This window comes from Lepisma saccharinum, chromosome 29 (assembly GCF_977018435.1).
Source record: "Lepisma saccharinum chromosome 29, izLepSacc3.1, whole genome shotgun sequence".
NCBI lineage: Eukaryota > Metazoa > Arthropoda > Insecta > Zygentoma > Lepismatidae > Lepisma > Lepisma saccharinum.
Window position 1 is genome coordinate 39,611,506 of NC_139257.1, and position 18,435 is coordinate 39,629,940.

An 18,435-nucleotide genomic window follows, 5' to 3' on the forward strand; every position below is an offset into this window, starting at 1 on the left:
CAAAATTTCACTTTTTTACTGTGAATATAGAAATGGAAACTTATTCAAATGTTTTTGGATTTGATTTCTTTGCAACACTATCTACTGTGAGTGGAATTTCTGGGATTTGCATTTAAGAAAATGGGGCTAGGACTTATATTGTTAGCAGTCAGCCCCAAAATTTGCCATCATTTCAGGAAATTTTGGCTAAAGGGTGGGGGGGCATGACTTCAGCAACCTCCTCCTTTCGTGCACCACTTCTAGTGGATGCTTGTATAAACACTGCAAATGCGATAACATATTTTAATATTTCCACAGCAAACATACAAATGCCATTATTGTGCAATTTATCACTAACAAAATATATTTTTGTTGCCTTGCATCTCAGCTTGGTGGATACCAACTCTTCTTGCTTGCATCTAGATTGCTGTCTTTGAAAACAATAGGCATGGAAGAAACTACAACTAGTTGAATGAAATAAAATAAGAAAAACTTACCACAGTTTTGTTCATCAGATCCGTCCGAGCAGTCACGCCGACCGTCACAACGTCTACGAGAATCGATGCAAGATCCATCGCCACAGGTGTGCTGGGATGGTGAACAGGTCAAGGCTAAAAATAGAAAATGACATCATTTATGTTCCAGCAAATATATGAATGTTATGATATTTCAAAATATCAAAAACCAATGTTCATGCTAATTTAAAAATGACAAATCAAAATTTTGTACACAAAAGCAATATTATCTTTCAGATTTATTTTATATAGACAGGCCAGATTAATTACTACTAGCATTTATTGATATCACAGTTTGTCAGTAAAATTAAACAGACCGTAACTTAGTGCAAAATTCTGGCATTTTGTTGTTAATTTTATGAACATAAAGATATAAGGATGGGACAGATTAATCAGTACTATCGGTATTGGGCAGTACAGGCATATTCAGTTTATCAGTAAAATTACAAATAGTTTCACATTCTTACATTCTTGTGCAATATTGTAACATTTTGTTATATTTTTTATGTATTTTTGTAAGAAAGATGTCTTAATATGCAGCTTCTTTTGCATTGCAAAAGCTTTGTTCATCTGGTAACATTTATCACAATGAACCTAATGGAATTTTATATCAATCAGTAAAATATCAATTATTGGTAAATGTTATATTGGTATTGTCCAAATTTTAATGGCGGCCATCCCTATATAGATATAATGGTACTTTAGTATTATACGGACTACCTCATTGCATTACTGAAATGATTTATTGCTTTGTGTAATCTTGCAAGTACATAACCTATTCAAATACAGTGTTCCTATTATGTCCATAAGTGTTTCTTTTGCTTCCCCAGAAAACAGGTAGTCAGTATCATAGGCATGCGCAAACCCTCTGATTAGCGGGAAGGGGGGGCAAAAGCCTTGATGAAAGTTCAGCTGAGAAATAAAAACCTCATTTTATCTCACTGTTTTAGTTCCATTGCATTGATGGGCATATGTATATACATATACTTTATATATATATATATATATATATATATATATATATATATATATATATATATATATATATATATATATATATATATATATATATATATATATATTGGCCGCGGTGGCTCAGTCGGTAACGCATCTGACTAGCATGCTAAAGGTCCCGGGTTCGATCCCCGGCCGGTTCAAATCCGGGAACTTTTCCAGCGATGGAAGCGGCCCCAGCGTCCACCCAGCGTCGAATAACATGGGTACCTGGGGGAAAAGGCGGTCAGGGGCGTGATGCTGATCACATCACCCCACTCACGACCGGATCAAGAAAGTGTGGAGCGTTACCCCCACACCCCCTATACGCCTTCATGGCGTGGTGCTATGCACAGGGGAAAACTTTACCTTTTTACCTTTATATATATAATGCAGCAACATAGAGGCAACATAACGAATAAATAAATAAATTGTCTCTGAAATGTGCCACGCTCCTTTTCCTCCAAACAATTGCGTTGATGCATCTAAGACACAACTTGGTTAGCAGGAAGAGTCTGACTTAGTAGTTATAACATCTCTCGCTGGCAATTTACAATGCATTACAGAAAACCATAACATTGAGAGTAAAGCGAGCAAGAACATTTTTAGATGCAAATTTTTACAAACTGAAAACAACATTGATTTAATATGGTGCAAGAGAATTCACGAGTTGCCATGGCATTCTCATTTACAATTTTTTTCATTTAGATTGTTAGGAGCCCAGTGCCAACTCCTGCTGGCTCCTAGCTACAGCTCTAAACTTGACAAGACTGTAAGCAAAGCACATATTGCGAGCTAAGCGATCAAGAAAATTTTACGAAATGTGTTTTTATTTGTATAAAATTTGATATCAAGGGGGTAAATTGCCCCTCTGTGGCTCCCTGCAGGTGCTCTTGGCCATCTGGAAGAAATAATGTACGAAAGACGTGAAAACTAATTCCATTTTGAGTATCCCTTTGTCCTGCTACTCTTAGATTCTTGCTTTCTTTTACCTCAATGTTTGCCCCCCTAGAATTGATTTCATCCATGGTTGGGGAGGGAAAATGCCCATTGTCCCCTGTGGGTGTACCACTGCACATTTTTCATTATTAATAACGTAAAAAATAATAAGCATTTTACTTACGGCAATCAAGTTCATCGGAGGCATCCCTGCAATCTCCACGACCATCGCATTTCCTTCGCGAGTCAATGCAAGATCCATCACGGCATGTAAATTCATTTGGCCCACATGTCGTTCCTGTAAAGAAAATTGTTTTTAGCATGCATGCTGATAAATCACAACATACCAAAATATTGGAATATAAATCATAATCATTGCGGTACAGTGTTATAGATTGTGGAGCCGGCTTATATGGGCACCTCAGAATGTTCCAGTATTTTCACTGAAATCACACTTGATAGTCTGCACATGGTTCAAATACAGTATGTGCTTATTTAGTAGTTTTTACACATAAAATATTTCTGTATATGAAATGTGTGTTTATTTTTAACTTAAGGCTGTGTTTATATTTTAACTTAAGGCAAGCAACCTAACAAAGCTAACTGAGAGTTACAAATGTTAAATAGGTTTACATTCTGACTTGGGCGCCATGGAAAAACCTTGCAACACTAAGGGCGTTGTGAAATGAAAACATTTGGGAACCTCTGGTCTATTCAATAAGTGTCACCTCTACAAATAGAAAGTTGCAATATGGCTGCATAGTGGAGAACTATGGTGAGTTTAGGCATGCTGCTGTTGGTGCAAATTCTCCACTCAAACACCTGTGGATATGGATTATGACAGAAGAGGGTTTCCGCAGATTCTGACATAGATCAGAATAACAACTTGATATACACACATTAATTCATATTCCTCTTGCTACCTAGTACAAGAGGCTCTGTGGCCTACTCAGATCTAATGATTACCAGAGGCATCTCGTGAACGCATGCGGTGCATATTGTGGGAAAAAGGACAGCTTGCTCTGCGATGACATTAATGAGCATTTCTACATATAGGAGAAGTATTTATTTTACACGAGAGCGCTCAACTAAGCTTATATTACATTTCTTGGATCTGAAGTGAAAGGAAGTAATAATTCTTTTCCCACAATTGACGCATGCGTCACTTCAGATCCAAGAATTGTAATATAAGCTTAGTTTAGCGGTCTCGTGTAAATAAATACTTATCCTATATGAAGAAATTAGAATGTAGAAATGCTTATGAATGTCGTCGCAGAGCAAGCTGTCCTTTTCCCCACAATTGACGCATGCGTTCACGAGACTCCTCTGATGACTACTAGATTGCACACGCATATGGAATGGATGACAACAGAAAAGTGGCAGGACAGAGGGGGGGGGGGGGGGCAGAAATTGTCTCCTTCCTAGTTAACAAGCCTACTTGCCAGCAAACAATAAAACTTCATAAATACATATTCTTTTAGCAAAAAATAAGACATTTTGTATGGTCTGTAGGGATAAATTTAATGTGATGGCTTCCACTAAAATACTCATCTCTGCCTCACTATATTTTTTTTCCTGGTATCATTCGTGTTGCAGCATTTTAATCTAGAAACAACACAGATCACGAATACAACTACAAATATATTTTTCACAGAATAAATTGTAAACTCCATTCATATAAATTGACCTAGGCTTTCAGTTGGAACTTTCTGAGCAAAAGTACGTCTTGTGGCATCAGTAATGCATAAATTGGAGATATGTAGATTGAGAACAGCTAACCAAATTTAAACATTATTTTCCTGTAGTTTACGGTTATTACAAGCATACGAAAACAGTTTTTTCTTTGTGACGTTTCAGGAGAACACACGCTCCTTTCATCAGACATTTATTTTCATTTTCATTATATAACAGATTCTTTTTGTTTAAAAAATTACTAACCATTGTTATAACTGTATCTTTAGTCAAAATGAAAATAAATGTCTGATGAAAGGAGCGTGTGTTCTCCTGAAACGTCACAAAGAAAAAACTGTTTTCTTATGCTTGTAATAACCGTAAACTACAGGAAAATAATTCTACCATGCAAGCAGTGCGTACATACAAGAAAAACAAATTTAAACAGTTTCACATTTTCTATATTTTACTTGGCTGCTCCGAATGAAGCAGATTATACATTTTTCTGCATTATATATCTTCAGTCACACTAGTGTCGTGTATTAGTGGTTCAGTCACACTAGTGTCGTGTATTAGTGCAATAGAATTGATTGATTTACTTTATTTTACTTTGCTTTTTGTGCCACTTTTGGCTAATTTGCAAAGATGGGGATGAGTGATGATATGATGAAATTGATGAATGGACACTCACAAACATCCATGCCCAGGCTGGGGTTCGAACCAGGAACCCGCTGGCAAGATGTGCTAACCACTCCACGGGGGACGGCTAGTGCAATAGAAATTATATCCTCCATTACTATGACCAGAGTACCATGTTTATTTCCCTATTGCCTCAGTTTGCTACAAAATAAATTATTGAAGATGTGAAGAAATAAAAAACAACAACAATACACTGAGGAACAAAAAAAGATGAGTTTATTCTCGAAACTAATAACAGCAGCAAAAATTGAACACATTGTCAGAAAAGTACTTATACAGATATTATTAGAATAACTAAATCAAGAAGACTTAGGTGGGTAGACCATGTGGCATGAATGGGAGCGGAAAGAAGAGTTTACAGGATTCTTGTTGGGAAATCTGATGGTAAGAGACCTGTAGGAAGGCCAAGATTAAGATGGAGGGATATCGTTGAGATGAACCTAACAGAAATCAGTAGGGATGGAAAAGATTGGACCGATCTTGCCCAGGATAGGGACAGATTGAAGTCTTGTGTTTTTGCAGCCATAAACCAATGTTAGGCACAAAAGATTAACACATCAAGTGAAGTATTGTTACTTATGATAAAAAAAACAACTAATACTCTACCATGCTGATGCAATTACATATAATATCAGCCAACACCAAAATATGTACACCAATTAATATGGGATGAGTGATTAGAATACAGAATAAAATATGATGTATCACTTACTACATTCTTCTTCATCAGATCTATCTTGGCAGTCTGGATAACCATCACACTTGTAGTACTCACTGATACAGGAGCCATCTCGACACTGGAACTGGCCACTCGGACATCCTGTAAAAATATTACAGGAATCATTACATGACAAAACCAAGGCTAGACATCTCCACATGATGTTGACTTGGTAGCTCAGAGCTAGAGCTTTTCCACTATATGCAAAGAGCCAGGTTCAATCCCTGGCTGTGTTATATTTTCACAATTGAAAAAAATATACCACTTTTTTTTTCTTGCATCAAGCTGCTTTTCAAAACATGGTAAACCAAAAATACATTTGGCAAAATAAAATTATTTTGGAAATTGTATGTATTGGGTCTTGCAACCTTTCTTAAATACTGAGACTACATTGTATGTATGTAAATTAGGGATGGGCCGATATGAAATTTTGGTCGATACCGATAAAGTACCGATATAAAATTTACCGATACCGATAACCGATATTCTACCGATCCGATATAAAATTAGAAATGGTCCTTGAAGAACCTGAAATGATCATTGACCTCCTTAATAAATATGTGTTTCAAGGTGACTGCAGTGAAAAAGAAGTTGAATATTTAGACATTGACTTTTTTAGAAAGAAGGGCATGGAGATTATCCATAAAAATTACAACACAATGTTAGAATTTTGCACTAAATTATAAGATATTTATCGATATATCAGATCGGTAAAATATAATCGGTAATTTTACCGATAAACCGATACACCGATATCGGCTGATACCGATAGAGTACCGATTAATCGGTCCCATCCCTAATGTAAATACACAGCACATATTAATAGACATAACTAATGGTGTGCAGGACAGAAATGTTTTGGTCATGATGGGAATTTTTTTTTTCCAGATGGGAAAAATTTTTCCCAACTACGAGAACTTGAAATTTTCCAACACTGTGCAAATTTCAAATTATACATGGCACTTTCCCCTAAGTGATTGTTTTTTGATTAAGTGATTAATATTATGTGGAACTAGGCAAAAACAAATTGCTACATGAAAACAAAAAGTTTGCTGTATTAGTGTTTCCAAATGGCAAGTGCTGTATATTGCAATATTGCCATTTCTTGTTCTGACTCTGTCAAACAAAAGATGTCGACTTTGGCCAATGTTCCCGTTCCTTGTAGCAAATCAGTTTTCAGTTACAGTGTAATGTTAATGAATTCACGAGATTTACGATTTTGATTTTGGAAATAGGGCACAATTCTTGTACTTTTAAACTGTATGTTATGTTTAAATTTCAACATTTGCGTGCGTATCCATATAAAATTCAAGTAAGTGGTGGGGATAAATCTGATAAAAGAGGAGATATAGGAAATTGAATTTTTAAGCGTATCAGTCTCTTATATAGTATACGAGGTGTGGCAATAAAGTTTCCGGATTCATGCAGTAACTCTTTTACTGGAAAAAAAACAGATAATCGAAATGTTGTACCCTTCAATATAGTCCCCTCCTAGATTCCTACTCTGCTCCACGCGCATCTTCCACTATTACAAGCAGTGTTGAAGGTCATTTTCTGATATGCTGTTCAAGACTTGGGCTTTCACCGCATCCACAGACTTTTAGTATGGATGGACTTGACTTTCGAGAAGAGAAAAAAGTTGCATGGGGCTAGGTCCAGCAAGTACGGTGGATATTCCAACACTGGAATGTTGTGTTTTACCAAAAACATCTTCACAGATAGCTCGTTGTGAATTGCCACATTGTCCTGTTGAAGAATCCGTGAGCTATATCCTTCTTCTCAACCATTCACGAAGGGTCCCCAAAAAAATCTTAAAATACAACTGATTGACAGTCTGACCTTCAAGCACCCAATCAACGACCAATTTTAGCGACCTTCTCGGTACAGACTTGAGTTTTCGAAGAGCAAGGGTGGCCTGATTGTGGATCGTCCCAGACGCCTTCTCTACCCTCTTTAAACTTCTTAAACTACTCAAAAACTCATGTGCGAAATAAACACTGATCCCCACAAATTTCTTTTCAACTAATTGTAAGTTTCCGTGGCATATTTCCCAAGTTTTGTGACATTCACACGTTGTTCCACTTTCGAACTTAACATGATTACGACGGATCTCAGATGCACGGTCTGCTTCTAAATGTGAGAATTGTACACATGTCACATCAGCAAGAATACTGGGTTATCAAGACACAGCATAGAGTAGATGCTGGAAAAGTATTGGATGGTTGATTCAATTCAAATTCAATTCTTTCAAAAGAAAACAATACTACTTGTAATCTGCTAATGCAACTATTCTTGAAATGCAAAATCAGTTTTCATGATCTTGGAAATGGAATAAGTAATAAAGTTGTTTACATTACTGCCTTAACCAGCTCGGGGGTTGAGCATGCTGAGTGATTAACTCTTAATTTGAGTCCTGTCCTGGGCTTGGGTATTCATTTGTTAGGTCACACTTCATCAATTTAATCATAATCATATCTTATCATCATAGCTGCAAATAGCATCTAGAGGTAGAAAAAGTGTAACACAAAATAGTGTCTTGTGTGAACAATAAAAGTAATTCATAATTGGGAAAAAGAGACGTGGTAGTATATAAATACGGAGAAACTAGTACTCACTTTTACCCACAAATCTGTTTTTTTCTTTTTTGATTAAACAAACAAACACAAATGGCACTTCCTCTCCCCACTTGATAACCCAGATGTATATGATGCAGAGTGTGAATGCAAGGCACATTACATCAGCAGGTCCATCAATGAACAAATCCAACAGCACGGAACAGATGCAAAAAAAGCCCAACCCACTACTGGTCTTGGTAAACATATCAAATACAACAGCCATAAAATTCAAAAGGTTCAAGTGAAACACACTGCCCACATGCTCGTAGACACCAAAATCAACGAAACGCACGCCATAATGAACTTCCCGCACGAGCTAAACATCGATAGCGGGCAAGAACACCACACTACTACAACAGTTATCGCTCGGAAATAGCACACGACACAGACCAAGATGCACAGTTCACAACAGTGCACCTAGCAGCAACCAGAGAAGTATAAACAAAAGACGCACGCCAAGCAACAGTACAGCAAGTTCCAACGAGGATGGTGGCAGTGGCCACTGAAATTAATCGAAAGAGAAAAAACAGCTTCGAGGATAAAAGTGAGTACTAGTTTCTCCGTATCTATAATAAATGGAAGCTATAATAATATAATAACCCATGGTCCAACAGCCAATTGAGGGCCAGTCCTACCTACAGAGTATTAGTCTCTCTCTCCTGAGGTGACTGGTTGGATGACATGGTTGTACGTTTTCATGACCAGGTTACACTACTCATTCATAGCTCTCCAATTTCCTCACGGTGGTGGGTAGCGACCGGCCCCATACACAGGCCGAAATCTCGAGAAAACTTGTTATGTTTCCCTAAGGAGACTCGAACCTGTGTGCGTCCCGTAGCCGGAACCAAAAGCATGTCGTCTTAAGACAGCATGACCATGGTGAGGGACAGCATAAAAGGAAATGGCACTACACAAATTAGTGATGTGCATGAACTTAAAACTTACCAGTAGGGCAGCCTCGTTCATCACTACCATCCCGACATTCCGAATTCCTGTTGCATCTCAGCACTTGGGGAATGCATGTTCCATCGTCACACCTGAATTCATTGGATCTACAGCCGGCTGAAATGGTACAATATCCATTAATGTTATTCCCCTATTAAGAGTTAAGAAAAACTTGAAACTTGCAGTAAATATGAATTTCTACTTGCAACACCGTTTAACACACATGACCAATAATTATGGTATTTCAAAATAAAATATATTTTGGATACAAATAATTATGTATTTCGTGACCCCTTTAATAAAGTGTCAGGATTCCTACATACTGAGTATGGTTGACTTTAATGGGATCTGCTGTGAACATTGAGGGCAAGCAATGATTACTGTAACGATAATATTTCCTTCATAACATAGTTACATTATGTTTCAAACAAACCAGATTTCACTTTCAGTTAATCAAACATATCTTTGTAATATAATGCGCGTATGTCACAAATTACACATTCTCTATTTGTTGGCCTATTGCTACTTCTGTCCTAGATTCAGACTCCCCAAATCCTCCTCTACTGCTATGTCTGTCTATAATTTAACAATAACAAACACACGTTTCTTGTAGAACTTCTGCTTCCTACACCATAACAAAAGAACAGACTAAAATTGACTGGCAATGAGTGTTTATGAACTTTGTGATGACTAATTTAATTTACCCAGCTTCCTCTACATTGTTGACACAATGTCTCAATCTTGAGCATGAAATAAATTAATTGTGCGAGCTTTTATAAGTGAGAATGAGATATTATCAAAAAGTCCCCAGAATAGGGTTACCAGACGTCCCCTTTTTCCCTGACATGTCCTACATTTTAGCCTTATGTCTCGCATCCGGGTGGAATTTGAAGAAAAACCACATAAATGGCCTACATTTTGAGCGTCACATAATTTGAATTAAGGAAATAAGTCCTTCAGTTGAAGTAGTAGAGATCACAGGAAAAAATCATGCAAATTAGAAGTAAATATGTTCATATATAAATTCTTCACTGCCACTTTTGGCTAATTACAAAGATGAGAATGAGTGATGATATGATGAAACAGATGATGTGATACAAAGAACACTCATGCCCGGCCGGAACCTAACCCTGGGTAAACACTCCAGACGGATGCCGGTGAGATTGATTTATGTCCTGCATTTTGGGAGAGCATGTTCTACTTTTCTCTTAGAGACCTGGTAACTCTACCCTTGAATCACATTTGTGTTATAGAAGAGATGTAGCAGTAATGCTTCACTGGGTGGTGAATAGTGATCTTTCTGTGCTGTACTGTGGAGTGTGTCACGAGAGAGAGGCTGCCAAGCAAAGCCTTCAACCTGTGTGTGCCCAAGAATGTTCAAATCCAAGCAGATGCAAAAAAACACAAAGATTGTGTTTCTGCCAGGATCCACCTGGTGCCGCAGCTTCCTTATTGGCCTGATCTGGTTCCTGCAGATTTTTGACAGTTTTCCTTAGAAATGGGGTTCAGAAGTTAACTTTTTCCAATAGTCAAAGATATTAAATAGTTTGTAGCTCAGAAATGACAGGACTGTTAAAGCAACAGTACCTCTGCAGGAACTCTGAGGATGCTCCATATAGATATGTCTTGTGGATGAATTCCAGAAACTTTCTGATAATACCTCATTCTATTTCAAGAAAATATAAATGCAGTGAAACAATACAGCATTACAACATGAAGTTGGTTTTGGTACCATTGGGTACCAAAATTTTAAAATAAAACACATTCATAGATAAGTAGATAAAATGTAAAATTTGCTAAGACATATCTGTCATCCAAGCAGAGAAACTGTATTATTAATGCTTAAAATTAACTGGAAAAATCAATGAAAATACTTTGAAGATATTGCTGCTAAAAAAAAAATTATTGTAAGGTATGCTGAATATCAGCGAAAAATTGAGAACAAACAAGGATATGATCCTAATGCACACAAAAATCATTATCTCCTGAGGAACTAACTTACAAAAAAGCTTACAATATCCAAAACTATGTTACATTATGGATAAGAAATATAAATAGTAAAATATACACTGTACTATACTCATTGTGGTCACTTTCAGTTGGGTAGTTAAAAAAAAGTTGTGTGTTGTGCAAGATTAGTAATAAATTCCCAAATGGCAATAAGCATCCTTCACCAAGCATGGCATTCAGAAAGATCTCTTTGTACACTCCCACAGAAAAGAAAAAAAAAACACTTTTATCTCAAGTGTAACTAAAACTTGTTAAATAAATAACCATTTTTAAAAAAATGGAATGTATAACAACTTAATAAAGTAGATAGAATCCAGAATTATAAATGGAGGGGAAATCGAGTACAATACTGTAAAAATGTAGTCTTTTTTACTTTGCGTAACAAAATTCACATTGAAAAAAAATGCAAGTAATGAAGTACTTAATTTATTTAGAGATACTAAAAATAAAGCTAGTTGCAGCACTTAAAAATAAAAGATCACAGCAACTTCGTCTCAGCAGCAGAACACACATAAATGTTTATTTAGCCTTCTTATGCATATATACTATCCAACAATTGGCGTTTGCATGTCTGTGCTACTAGATATCACACTCAGCAATTAAGAAAGCATACAGATTTCCTTTTCGCAGAGATGGTAAACCACTTCAGCATTGGAAATTTGTCAAACTTTCATTTTCTTCAAACAAATGCCCAGTAGAAAAATCACATGTATGTATGTGTAATATATATATATATAATAAAAGGAAGGAGGGCCACAAGGGCTAAATAAAAAGTGAAACAGGAGAGAGGAAGCACTCACCAGACACAGAAAAAATACAAATTTTCATGATGGTATGTCACATCTTCATGAGTAGAGAGACGTTGTAGAACTTGGTGACAAGAAGGATGAGTAAGCATGACCTGCAGTGTTGCCAGGTCCCGAAAAAGAAAGTGTTGACAGTGCCACAAAAAATATATATAGATGGTTCTTTCGCCAGGCTTGTCAAAAATTATATACAGGGTGAACATAAAGTCCCAGCCCATTTTGCAGAAATAATGTATTCATGAATGTGATATTACAACATTAGTATACAGCATATCAGTGCTGTTCAACGTGATGTCCATCAATTTCAAAACACGTTTCCCAACGGGTCAGTGTTGCTTGCAACACTGTGTCCAACATCGTCCCGGTGATGAGTTCGCATGCGAGCCTTATGCGTTGTTTGAGGACTGCCACATTTGCAACCTTACTCTTGTACACCTGTTCCTTGATAAAACCCCATGCAAAAAAATCCAATGGTGTAAGGTCGGGGGACCGCGATGGCCAAACACGTGTGGATCCTCTTCCTATCCATCTGTCTGGAAACATGTTGTTGAGGTATTCCCGCACAGTCAAGGGGAAGTGCGGTGGTGCGCCGTCTTGTTGGAAGATCACGGAATCAAGAATCCCATCATCCTGTAGCCGTGGCTGGAGGAACAGTTGCAACATTTCGAGATAGGTGTCTGCTGTGATGGTGTTTTCTGCAAACATGAATGGCCCATAGAGTTTTTGTTTCGTGAAACCAAGAAATACGTTCACCTTGGGTGTATTCCGTTCCCATTCGATAGTAGCATTCGGGTGTTCAGAAGCCCAGATACGACAGTTATGACGGTTCACAGTTCCACAGGTGTGGAATGTCGCCTCATCACTGAAAAGGATGTTATCCATTAATCCATCCTGTGCAGCAGCCGCGCAGAGTTCGTAGCACACGTCTTTCCGTACAGCGTAATCCTCCGGTTCCAGTTTGTGGACAACCTGGACGTGGTACGCTTTCCTTTTTAAGGTGTAGTGCAACACTTTCCACACCGATGATTGATGTATCACCAGTTCTCGACTGAGGCGACGAGTTGATGCAGTGGGACTACGCACAATGGCTTCACGGCTACATGCTACTGTATCACCCGACATCGATGGTTGACCTTTACGTTGCTCATCGAGTACAGATCCGGTGCGCATAAATTTGTTCACCAGTTTTCTGATATTACCTCGTGTTGGAGCCTCTCGTCCACATTTTTTACGAAACGTCTCCCTGACCTCCTCGAATATCTGACCACGCAAACGTGCCGTTACAATCACAATTCGTTCTTCTGTTGTTAGCATCTCCTCGGAGTATCATTCACCTGAAATATAAAAATCATGCATTAATTATTTCTGCAAAATGGGCTGGGACTTTATGTTCACCCTGTATATATATATATAACACTTCTTTTTTTCGGGACCTGGCAACTCTGAAGGTCATGCTTACTCTTCCTTCTTGTCACCAAGTTCTACAACGTCTCTCCACTCCTGAAGATGTGACATACCATCACGAAAATTTGATTTTTTTCTGTGTCTGTTGAGTGTTTCCTCTCTCCTCTTTCACTTTTTACATATATGCATAAACAACACATCATTCATACACTTAACCAATCATTAAAAAAAATCATTGATTCAGAGGAGTTCCCTCTCAAAAACATATACCGTAACCAAACACAAGTAATTTCACAATGTACTTTCTAAACTGCATGTCAATGGGACAAATAAGTTGCAAAAAAATATCATGAACTCCACATCTTAGGATTACGAAAATCAGTACAATACTATTTTGGAATTTAAAATGTCTCAACCACAAAGAACATTTTTAAAAAAGAAATCATAAAATCATTAGTAAAAATACCCTTGTTGATAATCCAAGAAAGTTTACACATCCTCGGAAAACTGACTGACTGAACTCAATATTATGATTTTTAGGGCAAAGCAGATACCGATACCAGTGTATCCATAATACAGGACCAAAACTTCCTGGGGTTCCGGTGTCGCACAGTTTGCAAAAATGTCATGTAACTGTGACATTATGGAGAGAGAGATTAAATGTTCATCTCATGTGAAATTATGAATAAATTTAACACTTTCCGGTCGGGAATCAGATGTGATACGAGCAGAGTAAAACACCTGTTCCGGTTGCCAATCGGCTAGGATACAATCGCCGTATTTCCATTGCACTGAAATTTATTTGCCCGAATTGTGCAATTATCGTTGCACACTCTTGGAGATAGTTCTTTTTTTCGCCACCAGAGACCATCTTATGCTGGTTGGGTAAAGGCTTACAGTTATTTTGTTGTTTTCTTGATGACGTGCACAATGCGTGTTTATGCTGATTGACGCTGTGTTGCAGCTGTCATGTCCTTTGCTTATCGCCAAGAAAATTAGTGGTATTCGCGATGTTGTGGACATGAAAATGTAACATGTAATTGAACTAACTATTAGAAAAGAATCTAAGCTTTCATTTGATATATAATATATTGTGATGCCCTTAATAGTGTATTTTTCTGAATTTTTTTACAATATGCCCTAAAACGTCCGTCCACAGGTAAACGACGCGTGAAAACAGTCAGACCGGAAAGTGTTTAGGAAAATCCTGTTAGATTGATAAAACATAGTTCCGACGGAAATTTTACATATTAAAATGTATAAACACAGAAATGGCTTCAAATTGTTACAGTACTGGTGGAAATCATAGTACTGGCACTGGTATTTGTTCAAAGAGGTATCGACTCAGCCCTATAATAATTCTGCATTAATATTAACTTTTTCATAATACATATTCATTCAGTTTGGGTGGACAGGTCAGGCATCTAGGCAAGCTAGATCACACTATTTTCTAAGACACAATTTTCCTTAGACAATTCCCTCTATAATTGCCTTTGACTTTACAATTCTGCAAACAGAGAAGCACAGATAAAGAATAAAAATATACACTCTATTACATACCACAGTCTAACTCGTCAGAACCATCGCTGCAATCTTGATTACGATCACAGCGTTTCTCCGCTGGTATGCAAGAATTGTCTTCGCATCGAAAATCACCCGCTCCACACAGTGCTTAAGATTTGCATAGGGACAAAGCAGACACACATCACAATAAGCAACATTGTATGCACTTTCTTTCTCTAAATTGACAACAGGGAAATGTCAAATTCAACTCTAAATATTCCTTAATGAAGTTCGTTCTGTCAAACTACTAAGATGTTTTCAAAAATTATATATGTAGTGTCAGAGTCCCTTTCCTTAATGAATGTACTGTCCTTTATAAATTAAAATAGTATTAAGAGAAAACAGAACTAATTGTCAAATAAATGCTGTATGTACAAAATTTGATTGAAAAAAATAATATCTTATACTTGCATACATAGTATATGTACAATGAAAATGAGTTATTGTTAATGTTATTCACTCAAATCCACACATTAAAATGCAAAATATAAAAATTAATGATTGTTAACTTTTAAACATTTCCCTGTTAGGTATACACTGCAGGAAGCAACATTAATAATGTTAAGCTACACACAAGCATAGAAACAGCAAGCACAATCAATGCATTTTCAAATGTAATGTTAGGATAGAACTTCTAAAAATGTCAGTATTATATGGGAAAACAGACTTGATGAAAAAAAAGCACAACTTCAGATTGATTCAAGATGATGTTACGAGTCATATTCCTCTCATAACTGCAATCAAACTTTTCTACAAGATATTGGAAACAATATAATTTTCATTATATTCAAGTTTCAGCTTGTCCAAAAGGATTTAAGAGAAAATGCAGAAAGAAATGTGGCCTCAAGGAAAATTATTCTCTCTTGCTCCTATAAAAAGTATCACCACTTACATAAAACTTGTTGAGTTGCGGTTTTAAGTAGACTTTATGCACAGATAGGGTAATCGGGACTGGTCCTGAAGTTTTAAAGTGGAATGCATATAACTATGAAGTTTTAAAGTGGAATGCATATAACTATGTTCCACAATGTATCAAAACTGAGACCCCTTCATTACAAGGAGACGAAGTTACTTTCTTACTTTACAGCAACTTTGTCAGTTCTGATGCAAGATTTCAGAAATCAACAATTATATTCATATGAAAAGCTATAATTAATGAAAACAGTAGCAAGCAATTTCAATTAAGCAAATGCATCTCAGTAGATAGGCAAGAAAATAGAGTAATGTAATTTGTAGATTAACGATTAAATAATGGGGTTTTACTTGACGTAAGGTAATATCTTGAAAATTGTGATGGAAAATTATCTCTTGCACACTTGTTTTCTAATTTTTGGTTAATTTATAATTGGGATGAAAGATTAAATAGACACTAGGAACCTTACGCAGGGGTTTAAAAGCAAGAATCCCTTCATCACAGCTTAGGCCAACTTGTGAGCTTCCTGTTTATTTTTTCAAGTCTGTAATGCAACTCAATGACTGATATAGCTTGTCTTGGCAAGAGTTTCTTGTAACAACAACTCAATTTTGTGTGTGAAGACACTAATAAGATTGATTGATTGATTTGCTTTATTTTACATTGCTTTGCTTTGCTTTTTGTGCTACTTTTGGCTAATTTGCGAAGATGGGGATGAGTGATGATGTGATTAAATTGATGAATGGACACTCACAAATCCATGCCCAGGCCAGTATTCGAATCTGGGACCCTGGCATCGTAGCACGATATGCTAACCACTCTGACACGGGGGCTGGCACACTAATAAGAATTTTGTGGTTTGTTGTAGAATGTGACTGTGCTATAATGTTACTGGTGAGCTACAACTTCTCAGGCAACTAAACAATACTTCTCAGGAAACTAAAAATTAACTATTTTCAAATGTTTATTATAAATAAAATGTTTTATCTTTAACTAAATAGCTCATGAATATTCATGAAAGGGATGAATCTTGTAGGAATTGCTTTACCATTACTTCATTTGAATGATGCTACTTCAAATTTAACATGTTTAGAAACAGTGAACAATAGAAAAGAAGAACTGCAGTGGAATCATTATTTTCCCTCCAAACATAAAACTCTCAAATGATGTGTTAATCATAGTTAGTCATTAATAATAAGCCTATAATTCTATGCTACAGTTAATTGTGAGTTACAACGTCTCAGGAAACTTAAAAATTTATTTTCAATTGTCACAAGTTGAAATTTTACTATCATGCAAAATATATATATACATATAATATTCTAGTTTAAATGTCCTTTTTAGGGTATAACTTCTGACAAAGCTTCCTATCTTGCCACAGCATAGAAAAATGACCTGATTATACATTTAAAATTCCTGTAAAAGACTTGTTTCTGATAACTATTTCAAATGTACAGGAAATGTTATAAAGCTTCCTTTTAACTTATTTAAAACTAAAGATAAAATACTTCCTAGCAACTTCTTGAATTTGTATATTTTTCATCATCAGTATTCCAAAATTAGCTGACCATTAAAATTGGTTACATTTATAAAAATAACTCTTTTCTGAATGACGTGGTTGTACACAGCACTTTCTGCAAGTAATCTCCTGAATTTAGTTCCAAAGGGAACATGTGCAAATTAGGTGTGTAACTGTAATGTACATCGAAGCCTTCAACCATTTGATGTATGGAAAGGTAGCAGAAGGTAATATTTTAATCATTAAAAAGCTGTATATAAGACTCAAATATTTTTACAAAAGAAATCGCTTTTTCTCTTGTTTTTGCCACAAAAATGCTATACCTTCAATTTCAATATTTTAGGTAACAATAGTTTCAACAATGAAAAAATGTAACTAAAGTTTGCATGGAATAGGTTGACCACAATAACCCAAAAATGAAACATCCCAAGGAGATCAGTTCCTCCCTCCCTTTCCTGAAAAATCTGTTAGGCATAATCATAAAATTATTATTACTGACATATTATTATTATTTATTAAAGAATGGATCACATATGAGATACACCATAAACACTAAATTAAATTATGATCTCCCATTTTCAAAATGTATTAATTATAATCTCTGTATGACTTATATAGCATTTCTCATCCTTTTAGTAATACCAGACGTATTTAGCAGAAGAACCAATCTTCTTGAGAGCAGCTTTATTCTTCACCAACCATTTATAAATATCCCCGAAAACCTTACCCACACATTTCACACACAAGTCTATATTCTTCTTTTGAGTTTTGTGTCAAGATGCAGGGAATTTTAAATTCTTGTTGCAATTCCGTAAAGAAACTGCATGCTTATTCACTGCTCTACAAATAACAGAACACACATTGTTTTGCACATACAAAACAATAAATATTTCTTAGCATGAAATGTGTGTCAAATTTAGACTTGGCTTTCAAGATAACTCGCAGACTTTTATAAAACTGGACAAATAGTGGCTTTTTAATAATATGGACGGTATGACCGGGACATGCGTCTGAAATGGGACTGTCCCGGACAAAACAGGACGTGTGGTCACTCTAATTTGGAAGTTCAAAGCACCTGCTTTGACACAATCTACAAAATGACTTTTTACTAAATAACACATGATAGTGGATACAATCTCGCTGTTG

The 18,435-nt window shown here is 36.2% G+C and overlaps 1 protein-coding gene across 19 annotated transcripts in view; it reads right to left on the bottom strand.

The window, feature by feature from the left end:
• The window catches only part of trol (terribly reduced optic lobes), a 1,072,318-nt gene that overhangs the window by 261,972 nt on the left and 791,911 nt on the right, over positions 1-18,435 (bottom strand). For 17 of the 19 annotated variants that reach the window (XM_083114888.1, XM_083114893.1, XM_083114886.1 and 14 more), the window contains 5 exons: positions 14,855-14,965; positions 9,075-9,191; positions 5,509-5,616; positions 2,611-2,724; positions 477-590 (listed from right to left, as the gene is read on the bottom strand). In XM_083114888.1, the coding sequence (XP_082971014.1) occupies positions 477-590; positions 2,611-2,724; positions 5,509-5,616; positions 9,075-9,191; positions 14,855-14,965 (564 nt within the window). The remainder of the gene's footprint in view (positions 1-476; positions 591-2,610; positions 2,725-5,508; positions 5,617-9,074; positions 9,192-14,854; positions 14,966-18,435) is intronic. The other 2 variants (XM_083114898.1, XM_083114895.1) reach the window with 1 other exon arrangement.